This window comes from Aspergillus welwitschiae (assembly GCF_003344945.1).
Source record: "Aspergillus welwitschiae strain CBS 139.54b unplaced genomic scaffold BDQ94scaffold_11, whole genome shotgun sequence".
NCBI lineage: Eukaryota > Fungi > Ascomycota > Eurotiomycetes > Eurotiales > Aspergillaceae > Aspergillus > Aspergillus welwitschiae.
Window position 1 is genome coordinate 87,783 of NW_020798705.1, and position 17,182 is coordinate 104,964.

Below are 17,182 nucleotides of genomic sequence, written 5' to 3' on the forward strand. Positions count from 1 at the left end.
GTTACTGCCTGCTAGTAGTTTAGTTACTCTCTAAGCCTGAGGCATAAACTTTACACATTAGGCAGCAAAATGATGCATCAAGGCATGATGATTTCAGTCTCTACCAGGAAGGCGGTAGGGTATATGTACATAATCAGAAACACATCTTATTTTATAGTTAGGAACCAAAACAGACCTTACTTACTAGGGTAGGCGGAGGGTAGATAAGACGGATACTTTCATTCGGGGCGCATACCGGCGTACCATGCGCAACTGCCTACTCATCCTGGAGAGCGTTGCTCGAAAGCGTTGCGATTGATATGGCCACTGAGATATATCAATTTGGCCGCAATATGCAGAGCTTGGTATGTTGCTCCTGATACGTCAAGGGGAAGGCATACAGTTATTCCCCAGTACTTAGTACTTCCACTCTATACAACCGTAGTATGACAGCTACCAACAGTAACTTGAAATGAGAACATATTGCAGAATGCAAGTACTACTACCCTTGACCTTGTCAATAAGTAACTTATCAACTAGTGCAATTGGGAACCTTTACGAGGAGGAGAAGATGTTGCTCAAAGGTCAACGTTATTGAGTCTGATCTGAGCTTATTATTTTGAGGGATGGATGGTAATCGACGAAACGGGTGGGTGTAATAAATGTATGAAACTGGTAACAGGTGTAATCAATTCTCTCTCTGAAACCGGCTCGGAGCAAACGCTTTCTTTTCCTGATTACCTCCCATCGCAATCTTGTATCACCATATGCCTTTTGGTGATCGAGGTATGGAGAACGCGAGCAACCAGCCGCGGATCACCAGAAAACACTCTGGCTGCAAGCCTTGCCGGCGAAGAGGCAAAAAGGTCAGTTGTCTTCAATCCTACTAGAAGTTCAGGAGGAATTAATCCTGCTCATCGTCCTATCAGTGCGATGAATCAAAACCGCGTTGCCGAGCTTGCGCCCGGCTATCCTTGGAATGTATCTATGGTATCGACTACAGCTTCCATAACATCACTCCGACAAAACTGCAGCGACAGCCGACCACTCTGGCGGAAGGTTCCCGGTCAGCTCTTCTTCCTTTGAGTTCTGTGCCGAGTAAGGTGGCCGTAGAGCTTCGCCATCTGCCGAGGTCATGCATCTCCCATCAGCTCACGCGAGCCAGGATCGCTAGGTCTCTGGACTGCGGAGAAAATCTTGAAACATGCTACCTAAGCCATTTCCAGAGGCATGTGCGCTATCTCCTTCCCGCATCCCCTTTGCCATCTGCAACCGCAACCTTCCACTCCCCGTACCTTCGAGCTGCTGTCTTGTGCATCTCCGCGTCCAACCTCTCGATGTTGGATGCACAAGTACAGAGCCGTATCCTCGTGGGAAGCCACCGTCAGTCTTCGTTTAGCCCACTGGTCAATAGCTTACATCACGCTAAAGCGCGGGACTATCATGACCGCGCGTTACAACTTTGTCGCAAGGCGGACATGAGAGAGCTCTCAGACGATGCACCCGCTATTCTTACAACGCAAATTCTTCTTGCATACTACCATCACGCGTCGACCAACCATCAACGCTTTCGGTCGGCGGTGTGGGATACTGTTGAATTTGTTTCTCGGAATAGGGAGCACATCATGCGGTCCGCGAGGGGAGCGGAGGCCCTGCAAATGTGGCATCGCTTATGTGTTTCTCATCGTCTATCGAAGCCACCATCATTACTACTTGAGGGTGAGGGCAGAAGCTCGTTCGGCCCAAACTGTTTTCCAGATGCCACCGACCATTTATACCTCACCGCCGTTCTGGGAATGAGTAGGGATGACCTGATCTACGACATTCTTATCAAAACTATGGAGATCCGCTCGCGACTGGTAGTCTTTCGCTGCGTTGCACACCGTTACGAGATCCCCGAATCGTCAAGAGAGGTTGGCAGTCTCGCGCACAGTTTCTTGACCGAGATGTTAGGCAGGCCCTTTGTCCTCGAGGAGCTTTCCGAGGCACGGAAAGGCTTTGTACGTGGCTCGCATCTACTGGGGCTGTTGCAGGTGCAGAAGGAACGGGTAGCTGTTTGGAGCTCTCTCCGACATACGAAGCAATCACCTGTCGGTCGCTATGCTGACAGCCATCGTGATACTATGCCTCCAAGGGAGTGGGACATCTCAACTCATCGAGATACGATGAACACCTTGTACCAGATACTTTGCGAGATGATGTTCGAAGAGGCCCGCGCAGTGTATGCATCTGACGATGCATCGGAGCAACACTTTGCCGCGACGGTGCTTCCTCGGCTGGCACAGAGTTTCTGCCACATTGTGAGCACCTTGGATTTTGCTGCAGCAGGTACGGCCGATGTCTACACCTTCAGTCTGGCTGAAAGTTTCCTCCAGTTGGTCGGTCTCTGGCAGTCAGATAGCTTATTTCACTTCATTCTGGACGTTACGTGGCCGAATCTGGAGAGGAAAACGCGAGGATTTGAGCACTCGCACTATCCCACTCACCTCGTGAAGCGGATCATCTCCCTGGTAGCGGACTACTGGTCCCGGGGACAAAGCGTGACACTCGTATTACCTGCCGTTCCAGAGGATATCGCTAAACTGACACTGCTTGACATCAATCACCCGATGGATGTGGTGATCTGCGGACATGATCAGGACAATATCGCGTGGATTGACAAAATTCGTCTCCCTTGAGCAAGTGAGCTAACCCAATCGGGTCAAATTATACGCGGTAATGCCGTTACGCGGGGAGAGTGGATCCCACCCTGCTTTGGCTGGTTATGTTTCCATGTTTCCGTGTTTCCTACTCCGTGCGGTTGGGGTTATAAAAGCAGGGTGTTGACCATCAAGATTTCGAATTACCCTTCACGCATCACCTACCTCACCTTCAATTTGGAGATATCATCTCGCCATGCCGCGTGCTATCTGGACAAAAATTCTCTCGGATGTCTCCATCAAGAGATCATCCCAAACTCTCGCCATTCTCGCCAGCAACGCATACATCTATGGCGGGGAGCTGCGGCCAAGAGAACCAGTCGATTCTGCTGTATACCGTCTGTCTTTTGATGCTTGTAAGTCGCCATAACTTTGACCACTCGGCAAGATCTATCAGGACCATACTTTGATTGACACAGACTAGCAACATCCAGCAACCGAAGTCTCATACAGACTCCCCCGTCTGCCACTCACCCCCAACCCCGCGTAGGATCCGCCTCGACCGCTCTCGCCGGGAAACTCTATATCTTCTCTGGTCGGGGCGGTATCGCTATGGCCCCGATCGAGGAATTTGGCTCCTTCTGGGTCTTTGATCCGACCCAGAATACCTGGTCGCAATTGCCCCCTGCAAACTCAAACTCGCAACATCCTGCGGGCCGAAGCTACCACACGCTCACCAATAACGGCACAGACACTATCTATCTGCACGGTGGATGTCCATCGAGTGGCCGTCTACGCGATCTTTGGGCCTTCAACATCCATTCCCGGCAATGGCTAGAGCTGCCTCCGGCGCCCGGCCCTGAACGAGGCGGTGCGTCAATCGCGTACGCTGATCAGCGGATCTACCGGATGAACGGATTTGACGGAACCAGAGAGCAAGGCGGAGCTGTGGATGTGTATGATGTGCGGACGAATGAGTGGACTAGTCTTACTTATGCAGCGGATGGCGTTTCCGGACCCAGTCCGCGAAGTGTCGGCTGCTTGCTCGTCACAACCATCGCTGGAAGGCAGTCTCTGGTAACAATGTTTGGCGAGCATGATCCAAGTAATCTGGGACACCAGGGTGCCGGGAAGATGCTAGCGGATGTGTGGGCATTTGATCTCCAATCTCAGCGGTGGGCACAGGTGGATGTTGCGGAGCCTAACAGACCTCCGGCGCGTGGCTGGTTTGATGCGGATGTCATCGGCCCTGAAGCACATGCCAATCCTGGGAGCATAATAGTCCACGGTGGACTTGCGGAGTCAAATGAGCGGTTGGATGATGTGTGGCGACTGGATTTTGTCTAGTGCTACTGTTAATGGGCAAAACCTCTGTAGTGTATTCTATATGTGCACATCAGGATGCTATCTTGTCTGACATAGATACAACGATTTTTCAGAATAACAGCAGGCCAGTAATAGTCGATTATAAGGAGGCTGCACTATATGCCATGAGAACTCAAATGGTAGGCCATCCGGATCATCTCAATAAGATACCTCAACAATATTTCCCTCCAGAAAAAGCCACATGAAGTTTTTGACTGCAAAACGCTCAGTCGGTAAAAGTAGGAAACAGAATTATCGGCTCGATCAAATTTGCCTTCGTAGCGTTTTAGCGAAAGATCCGTGTCCGCGGCAACTACTTCCCACTTCCCTTACTTATGTCTTGCAGCTTCACTCGGCCGATCTCTAGGTACACGATATCCGAAAGCTCCTGTAAAAGTCCCCCGACTGCCCACTCAATCGGCCTCCTCCTGCTGCAACAATACATGTGGGAGTAGCTATCTTCTCAAAGCCTCTAGAAACACCAGTGCAGTTTTCTTCGGCAAAGATATACGGAGTACAGTTATCTGCAAGTCTGGTCACCCACATATTATAACTTTCTTCCACGGACACGCAATTGCCGGGCAATGTCGTTTGGCCCGTGATCGCCTCCGCAGCGTAATCATGACATGCTGGTGCATCTGGTCCACTGTTTGCAATAGCATAGGCCGTGCTATTGAACATGCGCTCCAAATCGCTGATGAAGAGCGAGGATCTGAAATCTTCGAGCTCCTGTGTTTTTTTCATTGCGATCGAGGCGACGATGAGTGCCGCTGCAGTGCAGAGGGATAGTAGAGTGATTAATATAGTGAATAGGAAGGTCTTCGTCTTTGACATCCCGGATTCTTGCTTGGATGAAGCGGAGATCTGCTCGATAGAAAAGCGCTCAACCATCGCGCAGTTTGTATGCGTGGACCTGGGAGGATTTTAACGTGTTAGGTTCTCACTCTTTCATGTGCTTTACTTGGGGTAGTTGTTATTGCTTACTGTCACAGGATATCCCAGATTTCATCGACTATATGAGAGTGTAAATCACGTGCTCCCTGTCGTTGGGTATTCCAGTGAAAGTTGCATGCAATACGGAGAGTAATGCAATAATCATGCGGTGACTGCCGGTACAGTGTAGCTCCTCGACCTCAGCCACGTATCCAAGAATGTTGAAGATAGAAGATAAAAAAATAACATATAGCGTATTAGAGGGTGGCCAAGAAATATAAGAAACACGAATCTATTGAATGATAAGGCAGACAGTGTGGCTACCGAATGAGATGATTGCGGTCATGGCATTTCGGTTATCCACACTAGATCAGGTGGATCCAGAACATATACCATGCTCATATTATGGATCGCCTTATGGGGCTGATAAAGTCTGGATAATAGGGGAATGGAAACCACGAGGAAATAGCTCGCACATGATGGGCTGTGGGCTTCCTGACCTCGAAGAACAATGCACCCAGTGACAGAGAGCATACTGGGTTTCTAACATCAGGCTATTTGCTAGGCTACATTGCTTTGAAACCCACCCTATCACAAACGAAGGACGGTTTGTCAAACGCCTCACCACAAAACGCTCTGGTGCTATGTAGGGGTCAAAGGGTTCCAGCGATAGGATGACACCTACCTAGTATGGTGCACTTGACCAGCTCTGCGCTCATGTACAAATTAAGTGCTAGGAAAACCCTGCATGTAAGTTGAACCCTGAGTGATTTTATGTTCCCTTTCGATGAAATAATTTGGTGAACCCATGTCTATTGGAAGTGGAGTCCGTCGGTGACCACGTAGCATTGGCGGGGGTGATTGCACATGGATTAGATAAATGGCCGCAGAGACTATCCTATCGTCGATCACCAATTTTATTGCGTCAAAGGTTTGGTAGCTGTGCATCTGCTGAAAGAGGATACTGTGGGTAAAAGGATATTACCTGTGGGTCTACCTGCATACTAAGTCAGCAAATGGAGTTCATCTCTTTTACGGAGAGACGCCTGGGAACCGGACTCCGTCGGCCATGCGCAACCCCACGAGAACAACGAAGATTGCACATCGAGTAGTCCGAACTTGATGGTCAAAGAACTCAGCCATTCTATAAATGTACTGCCATTCGGATTTCTTCCCCAGACAAGTGGTACGTCATACTACCGTTCAAGTTTATCTGCGATAGTCGTCGATTTACGTGTGAATCCATCCGTCGTAGGGTAGTTGGAGGTATCCAACAAGTCATCTATTCCTGACTAGCTCAGAGGATAGTTTGAGAAAACCTTAGTTCAAGTGCCGGGGTAGAGACCCATACACCAATAATGATTAATTGGCTGTCATGATTAAATGTGTCCCTTGGCATATATGTACAGACTGTCTTCTACAACAGTGACTGATTCGTCTCATTCAAGGAGTTAGGTAGTTCGCGGGGAATCCCATTATGCTCCCCTCCCGAGGGAGGCATGCTAATCATAACAGCAGATCAAGACAGCAACAACATGCAAAGGCCGAAAGAAGGCCTGCGCAACATCCCTCTTCCCCCGACGCTTGATTGCTCTGTTGCATACGTCCCGGGGGAACTTGTTGAACCGGCATCGGGGCCGGGTACTGCATCGACTGTGGTGGTGGGCCTTGTGGTGGATAAGCTGGCCCTTGAGGATATCCATAGGATGCAGCTGGCTGGGGCGCTTGGGGAGGAGGTCCCGCGTAAAATTTCGGCGGGGGGCCAGGCTAGAGGGTGTTAGTCGACTGTCACATCTCACATAAGCTTCTAAGTCTTACTGGAGGCTGATATTGACGTTCATTTTCGGCCATGTTCGCTTAGGTTGTGAATGAGTGACAAGCTTTTTTAGAGTCCGAGGGGCTTTCAGGCTCCAGACAATGCGGATAGCTGCTGATCTTCACTGGACGGGGGATGTCGTGCAAGAAATGAAAAGAAACCATGCTTCAGGAATTATCTATCCATTAATGTACGCTGTAAAATCGCCGGCGGAAGAATATAACTGCCTGTTTGCACGGAGAAGCCGGAACCCGGTGGGTACTCCCGTTCGTCAGGCCTCAATAACCTGCCAATAGCCACTAGAGACACCTATTCCGAGGTATACACCGTGGTAGAGCTATTATAACTTATACAAGGCCAAACGCTGGATTCCATTGGGGAAAAGTTGGTTGGGGATAGTCCAGTGCATAGATAGAGGTGATGATAGCCCGCCACACTCGAGGTCATTCCTGGCGATAATGGAAATCGCGCCGCCAACACACCGGCGGCTACATACTTGCTATAGCTTTCCTCTTTGGAGATATTTAGAGCCTGATAGGAAGTTCTCAGGAACAACAGGATCATCCTGACTCTAGTCGGAAGCGGAGTGGTTCATCGTGGTTCGGATATTCACTGGAAGGCTGCCCGGGATTCCTTGCCACGTTGGCCAGTTGCACCGCCTCCTGCAAGCCTCTCGGCCGGTCCTGATTCAGTATAACATTGTATGCTGGCACCATCAACAGTGTGTCGTTCCCCTTGAAGTTGTTCTGCATGCGCTGGTCGGGATGATGTCAAGTGGCGCGGGCGCCTAAAATCTTTGCCGGCCAACTCGGCCCGTCAGATCCGGTGCAATATATAAGAGAGATATAGATCCACTCGGCATATCTCGGATTTCATCTCTCACTCTCAGTCACAACATCGGTTAGTAATCACTGCATTTGGTTACCATCTCTGAAATTATCTCAATCTAAAACTGTGTCACCATGCCTCCTCCTGCCCCCCTTGTGCCCGAGGGCTGGAAAGCCGAATTTGATGATCGCTATCAAGAATGGTAAGCAACCATAGTGAGGTCTTGGGATTCCCTCTCGAGTCCTCTTGTACTAACGATTGTGTTACTGTTAAGGTACTATGTCAACCTTCACACCGGGCGCTCACAATGGGAACGACCAGACCGACCAGCCCAGCCTGATGGTGCAGCTCCGCCTCCCAAGGGTCCCCCGCCCAGTTACGAGGCCACCACGCGTAATCGACAAGATCCAGATCCACGAACTCGGGATCGTCCGGATCCCTACTACTACTCCTCCCCACGGCCTGCGTCGCAGTCCACATACGCGCCGAATCGAGGGGTATCCCCCTACGGCTACCCGCAGCCCCAGTACGGGTATAATGGCTATGGCTATAACCCTGCGTATCCCCCGCAACCCGCTTATCCCAATCAGTATCCCACTGCATACCAGAACGGCCCGGATCAAGCCCAAGCCCCGCGCAACCAGAAGCAGAAGAAAGGCATGGGGAAGATGGGGGCGGCTGCCCTGGGAGTGGGCGGAGGATTGCTGGGAGGATTCCTGCTCGGAGAAGGCATCGAGGCGTTGGAGGATGATTTTGATCGTCCGCCACCCCCAGGCCCGGACTTTGACGACTTTGGGGGAGATTTTGGTCCCTTCTAGTGCTTGATCATGGTTATTTTTGCGATGATGACATGATACATTGTAGAAGAGATGTTTCTGCCAACCTGATACCCAATAGACATAATATACACTACTTCAGCTACTCTATGACTGGGCAAGCTTTTGATTCATTTAGAATGAGGAAGTGATTTATGTGTACACCGCATGAGGCATGGGAGATAGGATAACATTCCCCCTTCATATTTCGTGTTTTCCTTGCTGGTGGGTCAAAAGCGTAATTCAGGACCGCGTTTGATAGACTTATTGCGGGCCATTACATCCACGATGCTTTTCATACCCGGCCAAATTCGCCCCACTTTGCATATGACTGTTGAAGAGGGGTTAAACCCACTTCTCCTTTTGAGTATCATTGCCATAAATCGTCCGTGCATACTCACAGGAGAGGGGAAGGGTGGGTGTGATACGTCAGTTGGTGCGTCTCCCCGCAGTGGGCTGAAGTCGGATCCAAGGGACTTTAAAGACGGTGCCCGGGTCCACCTAACTTTAAATAACTTTGATTCTCCTGCCCCCCTAATCCTCAGGCCTAGTGGATGGTAGGTGGACCATTCGTCTTTCCTGCAGATGGTCTTCAAGATGCATCTCACAGTTGGACAAGTTAACTCCGGTCGGAGATCACAGCCACGGAGTGGTACACCACCACCACCATTAGATTAGGGTGGCAATAATTGGAACGAACAAATCACTCAAGTACCTCCTCTCCAACCAGGTATCCCCAGTGACAGACACCAGTATATTGCAGTGTTCCTCGTATTGCGATTGCTGGTCTTCCCGGACAAGACCCGCACCTTCTCCCACGATCAGTTGGAGCTCGGCAGTTGACTGGGTTTGACGGGTCTCGGTTTCCGGTCCTCCTGGGCTGGCTTGGCCCCGATACACGATGATCTGAATCGACACCCCGACTTGCTGATGGTTGCATCCACGAGGATTGGCAGACCGGGAATTTACACCTAAGTTGATTTCATCTGTTCAAGTCTACACAGTCTATACCACTTCGGACAGTCGATCAGCCTCGACTTCAGCCTTCTCAAATTGGCGGTGTCCGACAAGCAGATCTGCCGTGCAACTTGGAACAAAAGTTGCTGGTTTTTGCCGATCAACATCTGCGGAAAACCCCCGCGTCTTTCGTAAGCCGCGTGAATAGTGAATGACACTAAGTGTCTAGTTGGCGATACCTTTTATTTTTCTTTCAGTCGTTTTTCAGGTGGTACCAAGGTGCCACCGATTACGCCTCTCTTCCTCAATCTCCCCTCCCTTCGTCAGCTATCCTCGGACTACTTCTTCTGCGGTCTTCCTCACCCTTCGTGCCATCGCTCCCAATGGCGAACATGGGAGAAATGGAGTCCAGCATGTCCAGCGCGCTGGAGAAGAACCCAACCTCCACCACGGCACTCCGCGAACCACCCACCGATGAGAGTCGACCCGCGGTCTTTTCGTCCACCGTGCAGGAGATCCTTTTTGTCGCCGTGGCCACCATGGCCATCGCCATGTCGTCGCTCCTGACCGGCAGTGTCACCGTCCTCACCGCGCAAGTGCAGACGGATCTGGGCATGACCACCGCTGAACTCACCTGGCTGGCCGGTTCCTCCTCGTGCGCCATCCCCCCCAATTCTCTTTTTTTTTTTCGCATACCGGTGTAGCTAATGATGAGAACCGTTTAGGCTCGCCTGTGGCTCCTTTCTCCTCTGCTTCGGCCGCCTCGCAGACTTGTTTGGTCGCAAGACCCTCTTTCTCGGCAGTCTCGTCTTCTATGCGGTCTTCGCTCTGGGTGCCGGGTTTTCCCAGAAGCCCCTGCAACTGGACGTCTTGAACGGCGTGATGGGTTTGATGTCGGCTGCCTCGATCCCACCGGCGCAGGGGATGTTGGCCAACCTGTACCCGCGCCCGTCCAAGCGCAAGAATCGGGTGTTTGCCTGCTTCAGCGCCGGCAATCCCTTGGGCTTCGTGTTTGGGACCATCTTCTCGGGCATTGCGACCCAGCTCTTTAACTGGCGGGCAAGCTTCTTCTTGCTGGCCATCATTTACGTCGTCGTCGTGGCGGTCGCACTGTTCGTGGTGCCGACGGACCATGGGGCCAAAGAGCCTCTGTCCCTCCTCGCACTGAAGAAATTCGACGTCGTCGGGACCATTCTGACCATCGCCGGGATTGGCATGTTTTCGGGCGCCTTGAGGTGCGTTGCCTGACTGTCTTCATCATATAGCCCTTTTTTGTTTTACCCCCCGACTGACAGGTTGACTCTGCTCTAGTCTTGGCTCGGATGCCCCTTCTGGATGGAAGACGCCATATGTGCTCGTGCTGCTCATCCTGGGCGCGCTGTTCATAGTTGGCTTTGTCTTCTGGGAGCGTTGGTATGAATACCCCCTGGTGCCCATGTTTATCTGGCGCGACCGGGACTTCTCCTTGGTCATCACGATTTTGCTGCTGGGCTTCCTGGCCTTCCCTATCATGACCTTCTGGATCTCGCTATTTCTGCAGGAGATCCGGCACTACTCCGCCCTCATGGTGGCCGTGCACCTGCTCCCCATGGCGATTGGCGGCATTCTCGTCAACATTGTGGCGGGGCTCATCATGCATCGGGTGTCCAACACGCTGCTTATGACGGTCGGGGCCACCGCCTACACGGGGGCCTTTCTGCTCATGGGGCTGCAGCATTCCAGCAGCAGCTACTGGGCATTTATCTTCCCCGGGTTGCTGCTGGCGGTGGTGGGGGCGGATTTTGAGTTCTGCGTCGCGAACATGTACGTGATGAGCGCCCTACCATCCGACCAGCAGAGCATTGCAGGCGGCATCTTGCAGACGGTGACCAAATTGTGCGTGACGATTGGCATGGGCATCAGCACCGCCATCTTCGATGCCGTCCAGTCGGGCGGGCCCACCAGCCATGGGTACTTTGCGGGGGATGCGATCGCCCCATACAGTGCCACCTTGCTCTACTGTGCAGGGATATCGGCCATCGGCATTCCCTTGTGCGCCTTTTTGCGCATCGGGAGACAGGGACATGGCGGGGATGACAAGGCTCGGGCGGCGGTCGGGAAGCGAAGCAGGTGGTGTGGGCGACGCAGGACCAAGCAAGAGGCGATCGAGGATGAACCTAATGGCTCGACAGTCTAGGCAATTAATGGAGCTCCCTCATGTGCCTTGTAGACCTCGTGAGATTAAAACTAATATGCCCGCTTTCTTGTTGTGAACTTCCTAGGGTTCCTGATCAATATGTTGCAAAAGAGCAGTGACGTCACCGAGGATGGGCGCCTTCTCCTGCTGGGAAGCAGAAAAGGAGATACGTATGAAGTAGAAGTACTACTACTGGATGGAGAAGAGTTTTTGAGTTCTACAAAGCAACTGTGATGACTGGGTCGGGGTCAGTCCACCCGTTCAGGGCCACCCTGGATTGACGATGTCCTCCCCCGCCCTCTACGTCATTGCTTTGCTGCTGCTCTTTTCTACTCTTCCCTTCCACTGACTGTCTATCTATCTTGTTCCCCAAATCCCCACCCCCAACAACCTTTACTACTTGTTTTTGTTTCTCTGGACATTCTAATTTAACTTCATCTAAGCTTCCTTCCAACAATTCCGCGATGTCTCTCAGTTCCGCGACCGGTAACCTGGCTGGCCGTCCGCCCAAGCTGGCCAACGACCTCAAATCGACCGTCCAGCAAACGCAGGACACCACCACGCAAACCGCCACTCGGTTGCCCGACTCGGTCCTCCCCGGCGAATATCCCGGCGAACCAGATCACATTCACGATGCGCAGCGCGACGACGCCAACAGTGGGCCGGTGCTCGCGCCCCTCCAGCAGTGGTGTCGCCAGTCCCTGCCCCGTCTGCTCGATCGCTTCGAAGCCCATCTCGCCTGGCTGCTCTCCTGGATCCTGCCGGCGCCGCGCCAGGCCTGGCTCTACGATGAGGCCGCGCGCCGTCCCGCCAGCACCACCTTCCTCGTCTGTCAGGCCATCTGTTGCGGCGTGCCCTTACTCGTCTTCCTTGCGGGCGTCTTCGTCTTTGCTGCGGTCGCCATTGTTCTCTGGGCGATACTGTCGGTGCTCATTCTGGGACCGGTGCTCCTGGTGGCGAGTATGATGGGCGTGTCACTGTGGGGTTGGGGCTGGCTGCTGTACGGCCTCATCAAGTGGATCGATCAGAAATACCTGGGCGGGTTGATCTCTCGGTTCTGGCTCTCGCGTATGCCATCGCCGGAGGGTCAGGATCAGGAGTCAGCAGAAGGACAGGATGGAACACAAGAGAAGAAAGCACAGTAGGGGATTGGTGATGTTGATTGTTTATTTCTTTTCCGTGGTGATTCATAATTCTCTTCTTGCTACTTGAGTGTATTCATGCTTCTTTTGTATCTATAGTAGGTCAGTTCTATCCAGAATGTATATATTGGTTGGAGCAGTCCCTCTACTTGGTTGTGCTAGTAATACTACTAGTGACTCGTTCAACAGGTCCTTGGTGTGCACATAGTTCATTAGTTAACTGCATACTATATAAAATAATATAAGATCTATTAGCAAGTCACTATTATGATATTATGAATGTTAGTAATGAGTGATCCTCTCTATCTACTAGTAGATCATAATTTATCGCCGCAGCAATTCCGCTGACACACAATCTTGGCTACTGCGATCAAGTTTTATAATTTTTTTAGGCCTGGGGTTAACAGGGTCTGGAATCATCTTCACCGACGAGTCCAGCGTGCCCATCTTTCATAGTTTCTTTCTTCTTCATTTTTTTTCCCAACAGTTTCTCGTACTGCTTCAGAGACTAGACAACTCCGTACACCACTAATTGTGCTCCTTACGTACCGACGCACGGCAAGTGGGTCATCCAGCAGGGTCCGGCCTTTTTTTTTCTGCTTCTTTTTCTTTGCCCTCATCTTCGTCTCGTGAACGAAGAGAGCACCATAGCCTCTGCGTTGATTGTTAATTATAAATGTTAGAATTAGGTACTACAAAAAGTGATGGATATCAGCATTTTGGGGCAAGGGGGAATGTTTTGTTGGTGTGATCATCCTCTCCTCCATCTGGCTCGGGATCGGCCATGGTTACTGTTAGTCATTGGCCAGTAACCTTGTTTCTCTCCCCGCGGAGAATGGCCTGAGCAGAGAGAATATGCTTGACACAATCTAACTGGCCAACCAGAGCATCGGCCATTATCGGAACTGGGTCTGCGCTACAATCTTTTATCTGATAATTTATCGGTTCCGCGGCCGGTGCCGGGGCTTGTTGTAGGGCTCCCGCGAAAGCTTCCCCTCACCTTAAATTTCTGCCCTGTCCCTACCATCCCCGCGCAGTGATTTGATTCTCCCACGAAGTCGATCTGCAGAAATCACCCCCTGATGCGCGAGAGTACGTCCGACAAAAGAACAGCCGAGACGGTAGTGGCTGACCAGGAGGTGGAAAGTGGTTCGCCGTCAACCTACCGTCCCACGCGTTGGCAGAGCAATTTGACCATCCTGAGCTGCGTAAGTACACAACCGATGATCTTTCTTTTCTTCTCTTCAACCCCACCGAAAGCTACCAATGAACGCGTCGCTAACCAGTGGTTTATGACAGTATATCGCCAACTTCAGCGATGGGTTCCAAAACCAATTGGCCAATCCCACAAATGTCATCTTCAAGAAATTGTTGGGCAAATCCGGCTACCCATCGGAGATGCAGACGCGCATTAGCAATTCCCTGCTCATCGGTGCCATTCTGGGCGTGGTCGTGCTGGGATACGTCTCGGACATGGCCTCCCGGCGCGCGGGTCTTCTCTTCACCTCGGGCCTGGTCACCATCTCCACGCTGATGGCCACCCTGGCCCTGCAGGTGCACCCTTCTCACAACATGCTCTGGTACTTTGTCATCGTCCGTGGCATTTGTGGGTTTGGCGTGGGCGGAGAATACCCTCCCAGTGCGGCGGCCGGCCTGGAAGAATCGGACGATGTACGTTTCCATCCCCTTCTCTTCCCTACCGGCGCACTATCAGGCAGACCAGGACCAAGGATTTCAAGAATGTGCAATTAACCAGAATGCTTTGTATGCAGTTTAAGCGCCGCTACCGAGGACCTGTCTTTGTCTCCTTCACCACGCTGATGGCCACCACCGCCTCTCCCATTCTAATGATCATCTACCTGATCTGCCTCAAGGCCACCAACAACAACCTGCCCATCACCTTCCATGCCATCTACAGCATTGCCACCATCTTGCCCGCCATCATCATGGTTTTGCGATTTTTCATGACCGACTCGACCTTGTATCACCATTCCAACTTCAAGCGCCAGCGGAAACCCGCCCGATTCTACTGGGTGCTGGTGCGCCGGTACTGGAAGCGTCTCTTCACCACCTCGCTGGCCTTCTTCCTCTACGACTTCATCAACTTCCCCAACAGCATCATGTCGAGCACTATCATCTCTTCGCTCGTCAAGGACGGCAACATCCAGACGACTGCCATCTGGCAGATCATTCTGGCGGCGCTCCCCGTCCCCGGCGTCATCATCGGCGCATGGCTGACCAATTTGATCGGACGCCGGGGCACCGGAATGGTCGGATTCGCGGGCTACGTGGTCCTGGGTTTTATCATCGGTGGCACCTACGCCAAACTCTCCCAGCATATCGCGGCCTTTGTCGTGCTCTACGGGTTGCTACAGGCCTTTGGACACCTGGGGCCGGGTGCCACCATCGGCCTCATATCCAGTGAATCATTCCCCACCGCCATGCGCGGCATGGGGTACAGTGTGGCCACGGCCTTTGGTCGCACGGGAGCGGCGGTGGGCACGCAGTGTTTTACGCCCCTGCAGGATGCCGCCGGAGACAGCGCCACCTTCTACCTTCTGGGTGGCGTGGCGATTCTGGGCATGATTGTGTACTGGTTCCTGCCCGAAAGCGGGAAATTGGATCTGGAGAAGGAGGATCGCGAGCTGGAGGAGTATCTGGCTGGCCATGGGTTCACCATGGAGAAGAAATACTAAGAACGATAGAGTAGTATATATGTCGGTATAGACAGCTACTAGATGCGAAATGTGAAATGATGATGACGACGACGACGATCATGACGCAGCTACGTATTTCCTGGCTTTGCTCCCCTCACGTATGCCAGCGTAGATGTAAAAACCTTCCAGTGTTCCCGTCGATGCGATTCTACGCCAAACATTCCGTGTCATTATGGGGAGACTGCCATGGCGGGACAGACTCTGCGTGGAGCAATCACGTATACGTTGTTGGCACAGCGGCATACGCATCCTCACCGTACGTGGCATTGAGACTGACACTGCCCGAAACCGATCCATCTTCCAACCGGACCCAGGTGGACAACTCTGTGCTCAGAGTTCTCTCGTCTAGGAGGATCTGCCGGGCGCCTCGGGTCCACGAACCGTATCCACCGTAGCCACTGTGGCGGCCAAAGCACATGTTCAAACCGTTCCCGGTCAGGTTCATCCCGGGAAGCTTGGAGTCCCACTTGAAGCACCTATTTCTAGTCAGATATGTTGTCTTTCCCCATTTAGCCAGGGGTTCAAAGAAGACATACCAATCGTCGCCATGGTCATGGCCGCTGAAGGTTGCCAAGAGCCCTTTGGTATTGAGCAGCGCTTCCATGAAGGGAATATCCTGGCCCGAGTAACTGAACACAGTGCCGGAGACCTCACCCTGCCCGCTCGCTGCTCCCTGCTGATCGAGGGGATCGTCTGCGTTGATGCCCGGCTCTTCATGGGTCTCAACGCCTTGGTTTTGAAAGGCCAACATAGCGTTGACGGGAATATGGTAAAAGGCAAGCGAAGGTACTACTCTCCCATACTGCGCCGTGAGATTCGCATTGGTTTCCACGAACCATGACACCACCTGATGAAGGGGTCAGCATCGCCTTTGTGCGGGAAACGAAACTCGCGACCCACCGACTGATCGACCCAGCACGGCTGAGGGACTTCACTCCCGCCCTCGAGCTCCCGGTAATAGTTCCCTCCGCGACTATCGAAGAACCACAGGATGACTGCTGGGGTGCTCTGGGACGCATCGGAGTGGTACACAGGCAAGTAGTAATTCGACACACCTGCCAGCTTGCCCAAAACCATGCTGGTGGTCAGACTGTTGGGATAGGTCCGCTCTCGGTCCAGGATAGCATTGCGGGAGAGGTTGTAGTCGCTGTCATGGTTGCCGTAGGTGGACGCCCACAGTAGGTTTCGTTGGACGAGTGGAGCCACGATTTCATCGACGTAGTCCGTGGCATTGGACAGGAAGGTGTCTTCTCCCGTGATGAGGTCGCCATTCAGAATAACCAGCTGAGGACTTTCGTGGTCCAGGACGGTGTTGATGACGGTGCGACTCTCGACATCTTGCTCCGGGCCCCAGTCGGTGTCCTCCGCTAGAACAGAAGGGTCAATGTATATCCTATCCGCGGGCAATTAATTAGCAGTGTGACTTACCCTCTCCGTAATGGAGATCCTCGAACACGGTAAGTTGGAAGGTACCATTGGAGGTGAATTGAAGGCGCTTGTTGATGTTCCCTCGTCTCTGCGAGTTGGGTAGGGCATGTAGCACTCCAGCCCAGCCGATTGCTAGCAGTAGAAGATGGCCGCGCAACATGACTTTGAGAATGATGACCAGGATACGACTGGTTCCGGTGCGATCTCACAGGCTCTTCCCCTCTACTTTAAATACTTTGCGCGACCGGTCCAACGCATTGTGACAGGGTTTGAGTGATGCGGTGCTGCGTGAGGAGACGCCGGTGACACGTTCCCGCATGCGACGCGATGAGAGGCTGTCGTTCATGATTTAGTATAGCCTCGAAGGAAACTAGTCACCATTGAGTA

General features: G+C 52.3%; 9 protein-coding genes across 9 annotated transcripts; 7 read left to right on the top strand and 2 right to left on the bottom strand.

Annotated features, from left to right (window-relative positions):
- Positions 1 to 746: 746 nt before the first annotated feature.
- On the top strand, positions 747 to 2,657 carry BDQ94DRAFT_177540 (Zn(II)2Cys6 transcription factor domain-containing protein; the record flags this gene model as incomplete). The annotated part of the gene is made up of 2 exons (XM_026772930.1): positions 747 to 845; positions 909 to 2,657. 2 exons carry the CDS (start codon positions 747 to 749, stop codon positions 2,655 to 2,657), a joined length of 1,848 nt encoding a protein of 615 aa, XP_026627686.1.
- Positions 2,658 to 2,874: 217 nt separating this feature from the next.
- Positions 2,875 to 3,965, top strand: BDQ94DRAFT_168995 (Kelch repeat protein; the record flags this gene model as incomplete). Its single annotated transcript, XM_026771189.1, has 2 exons — positions 2,875 to 3,034; positions 3,103 to 3,965. 2 exons carry the CDS (start codon positions 2,875 to 2,877, stop codon positions 3,963 to 3,965), a joined length of 1,023 nt encoding a protein of 340 aa, XP_026627687.1.
- Positions 3,966 to 4,291: 326 nt separating this feature from the next.
- BDQ94DRAFT_140726 (uncharacterized protein) lies at positions 4,292 to 4,591 on the bottom strand. The gene has a single exon (XM_026765677.1). It carries the CDS (start codon positions 4,527 to 4,529, stop codon positions 4,347 to 4,349), a length of 183 nt encoding a protein of 60 aa, XP_026627688.1. The 5' UTR covers positions 4,530 to 4,591; the 3' UTR covers positions 4,292 to 4,346.
- Positions 4,592 to 6,139: 1,548 nt separating this feature from the next.
- Positions 6,140 to 6,912, top strand: BDQ94DRAFT_140727 (uncharacterized protein). Its single transcript, XM_026765678.1, has 2 exons — positions 6,140 to 6,683; positions 6,735 to 6,912. Exons 1-2 carry the CDS (start codon positions 6,416 to 6,418, stop codon positions 6,782 to 6,784), a joined length of 318 nt encoding a protein of 105 aa, XP_026627689.1. The 5' UTR covers positions 6,140 to 6,415; the 3' UTR covers positions 6,785 to 6,912.
- A 704-nt stretch (positions 6,913 to 7,616) lies between these two features.
- Positions 7,617 to 8,486, top strand: BDQ94DRAFT_140730 (WW domain-containing protein). Its single transcript, XM_026765679.1, has 2 exons — positions 7,617 to 7,762; positions 7,835 to 8,486. Exons 1-2 carry the CDS (start codon positions 7,695 to 7,697, stop codon positions 8,376 to 8,378), a joined length of 612 nt encoding a protein of 203 aa, XP_026627690.1. The 5' UTR covers positions 7,617 to 7,694; the 3' UTR covers positions 8,379 to 8,486.
- A 1,029-nt stretch (positions 8,487 to 9,515) lies between these two features.
- On the top strand, positions 9,516 to 11,533 carry BDQ94DRAFT_14320 (major facilitator superfamily-domain-containing protein). Its single transcript, XM_026766182.1, has 3 exons — positions 9,516 to 9,987; positions 10,058 to 10,567; positions 10,644 to 11,533. Exons 1-3 carry the CDS (start codon positions 9,716 to 9,718, stop codon positions 11,506 to 11,508), a joined length of 1,647 nt encoding a protein of 548 aa, XP_026627691.1. The 5' UTR covers positions 9,516 to 9,715; the 3' UTR covers positions 11,509 to 11,533.
- A 176-nt stretch (positions 11,534 to 11,709) lies between these two features.
- On the top strand, positions 11,710 to 12,928 carry BDQ94DRAFT_140734 (seipin co-factor family protein). The gene has a single exon (XM_026765680.1). It carries the CDS (start codon positions 11,973 to 11,975, stop codon positions 12,651 to 12,653), a length of 681 nt encoding a protein of 226 aa, XP_026627692.1. The 5' UTR covers positions 11,710 to 11,972; the 3' UTR covers positions 12,654 to 12,928.
- A 744-nt stretch (positions 12,929 to 13,672) lies between these two features.
- On the top strand, positions 13,673 to 15,563 carry BDQ94DRAFT_14348 (major facilitator superfamily domain-containing protein). The gene is made up of 3 exons (XM_026766239.1): positions 13,673 to 13,858; positions 13,950 to 14,321; positions 14,423 to 15,563. Exons 1-3 carry the CDS (start codon positions 13,733 to 13,735, stop codon positions 15,344 to 15,346), a joined length of 1,422 nt encoding a protein of 473 aa, XP_026627693.1. The 5' UTR covers positions 13,673 to 13,732; the 3' UTR covers positions 15,347 to 15,563.
- An 18-nt stretch (positions 15,564 to 15,581) lies between these two features.
- On the bottom strand, positions 15,582 to 16,955 carry BDQ94DRAFT_169001 (metallophosphoesterase family protein; the record flags this gene model as incomplete). The annotated part of the gene is made up of 4 exons (XM_026771190.1): positions 15,582 to 15,843; positions 15,904 to 16,214; positions 16,268 to 16,734; positions 16,796 to 16,955. The coding sequence occupies 4 exons, from the start codon at positions 16,953 to 16,955 to the stop codon at positions 15,582 to 15,584; spliced, it is 1,200 nt and encodes a 399-aa protein (XP_026627694.1).
- Positions 16,956 to 17,182: the final 227 nt, after the last annotated feature.

Excerpts from the sequence above, each read along its gene's own strand:
- BDQ94DRAFT_140726 (XM_026765677.1), bottom strand. The coding sequence starts at position 4,529 with ATGTGGGTGACCAGACTTGCAGATAACTGTACTCCGTATATCTTTGCC.
- BDQ94DRAFT_140727 (XM_026765678.1), top strand. The coding sequence starts at position 6,416 with ATGCTAATCATAACAGCAGATCAAGACAGCAACAACATGCAAAGGCCG. Across the intron at positions 6,684-6,734 it reads AATTTCGGCGGGGGGCCAGG|TGGAGGCTGATATTGACGTT; the intron begins CTAGAGGGTGTT and ends TCTAAGTCTTAC.
- BDQ94DRAFT_140730 (XM_026765679.1), top strand. The coding sequence starts at position 7,695 with ATGCCTCCTCCTGCCCCCCTTGTGCCCGAGGGCTGGAAAGCCGAATTT. Across the intron at positions 7,763-7,834 it reads GATGATCGCTATCAAGAATG|GTACTATGTCAACCTTCACA; the intron begins GTAAGCAACCAT and ends GTTACTGTTAAG.
- BDQ94DRAFT_14320 (XM_026766182.1), top strand. The coding sequence starts at position 9,716 with ATGGCGAACATGGGAGAAATGGAGTCCAGCATGTCCAGCGCGCTGGAG. Across the intron at positions 9,988-10,057 it reads TGGCTGGCCGGTTCCTCCTC|GCTCGCCTGTGGCTCCTTTC; the intron begins GTGCGCCATCCC and ends AGAACCGTTTAG. Across the intron at positions 10,568-10,643 it reads ATGTTTTCGGGCGCCTTGAG|TCTTGGCTCGGATGCCCCTT; the intron begins GTGCGTTGCCTG and ends ACTCTGCTCTAG.
- BDQ94DRAFT_140734 (XM_026765680.1), top strand. The coding sequence starts at position 11,973 with ATGTCTCTCAGTTCCGCGACCGGTAACCTGGCTGGCCGTCCGCCCAAG.
- BDQ94DRAFT_14348 (XM_026766239.1), top strand. The coding sequence starts at position 13,733 with ATGCGCGAGAGTACGTCCGACAAAAGAACAGCCGAGACGGTAGTGGCT. Across the intron at positions 13,859-13,949 it reads ATTTGACCATCCTGAGCTGC|TATATCGCCAACTTCAGCGA; the intron begins GTAAGTACACAA and ends GGTTTATGACAG. Across the intron at positions 14,322-14,422 it reads GCCTGGAAGAATCGGACGAT|TTTAAGCGCCGCTACCGAGG; the intron begins GTACGTTTCCAT and ends CTTTGTATGCAG.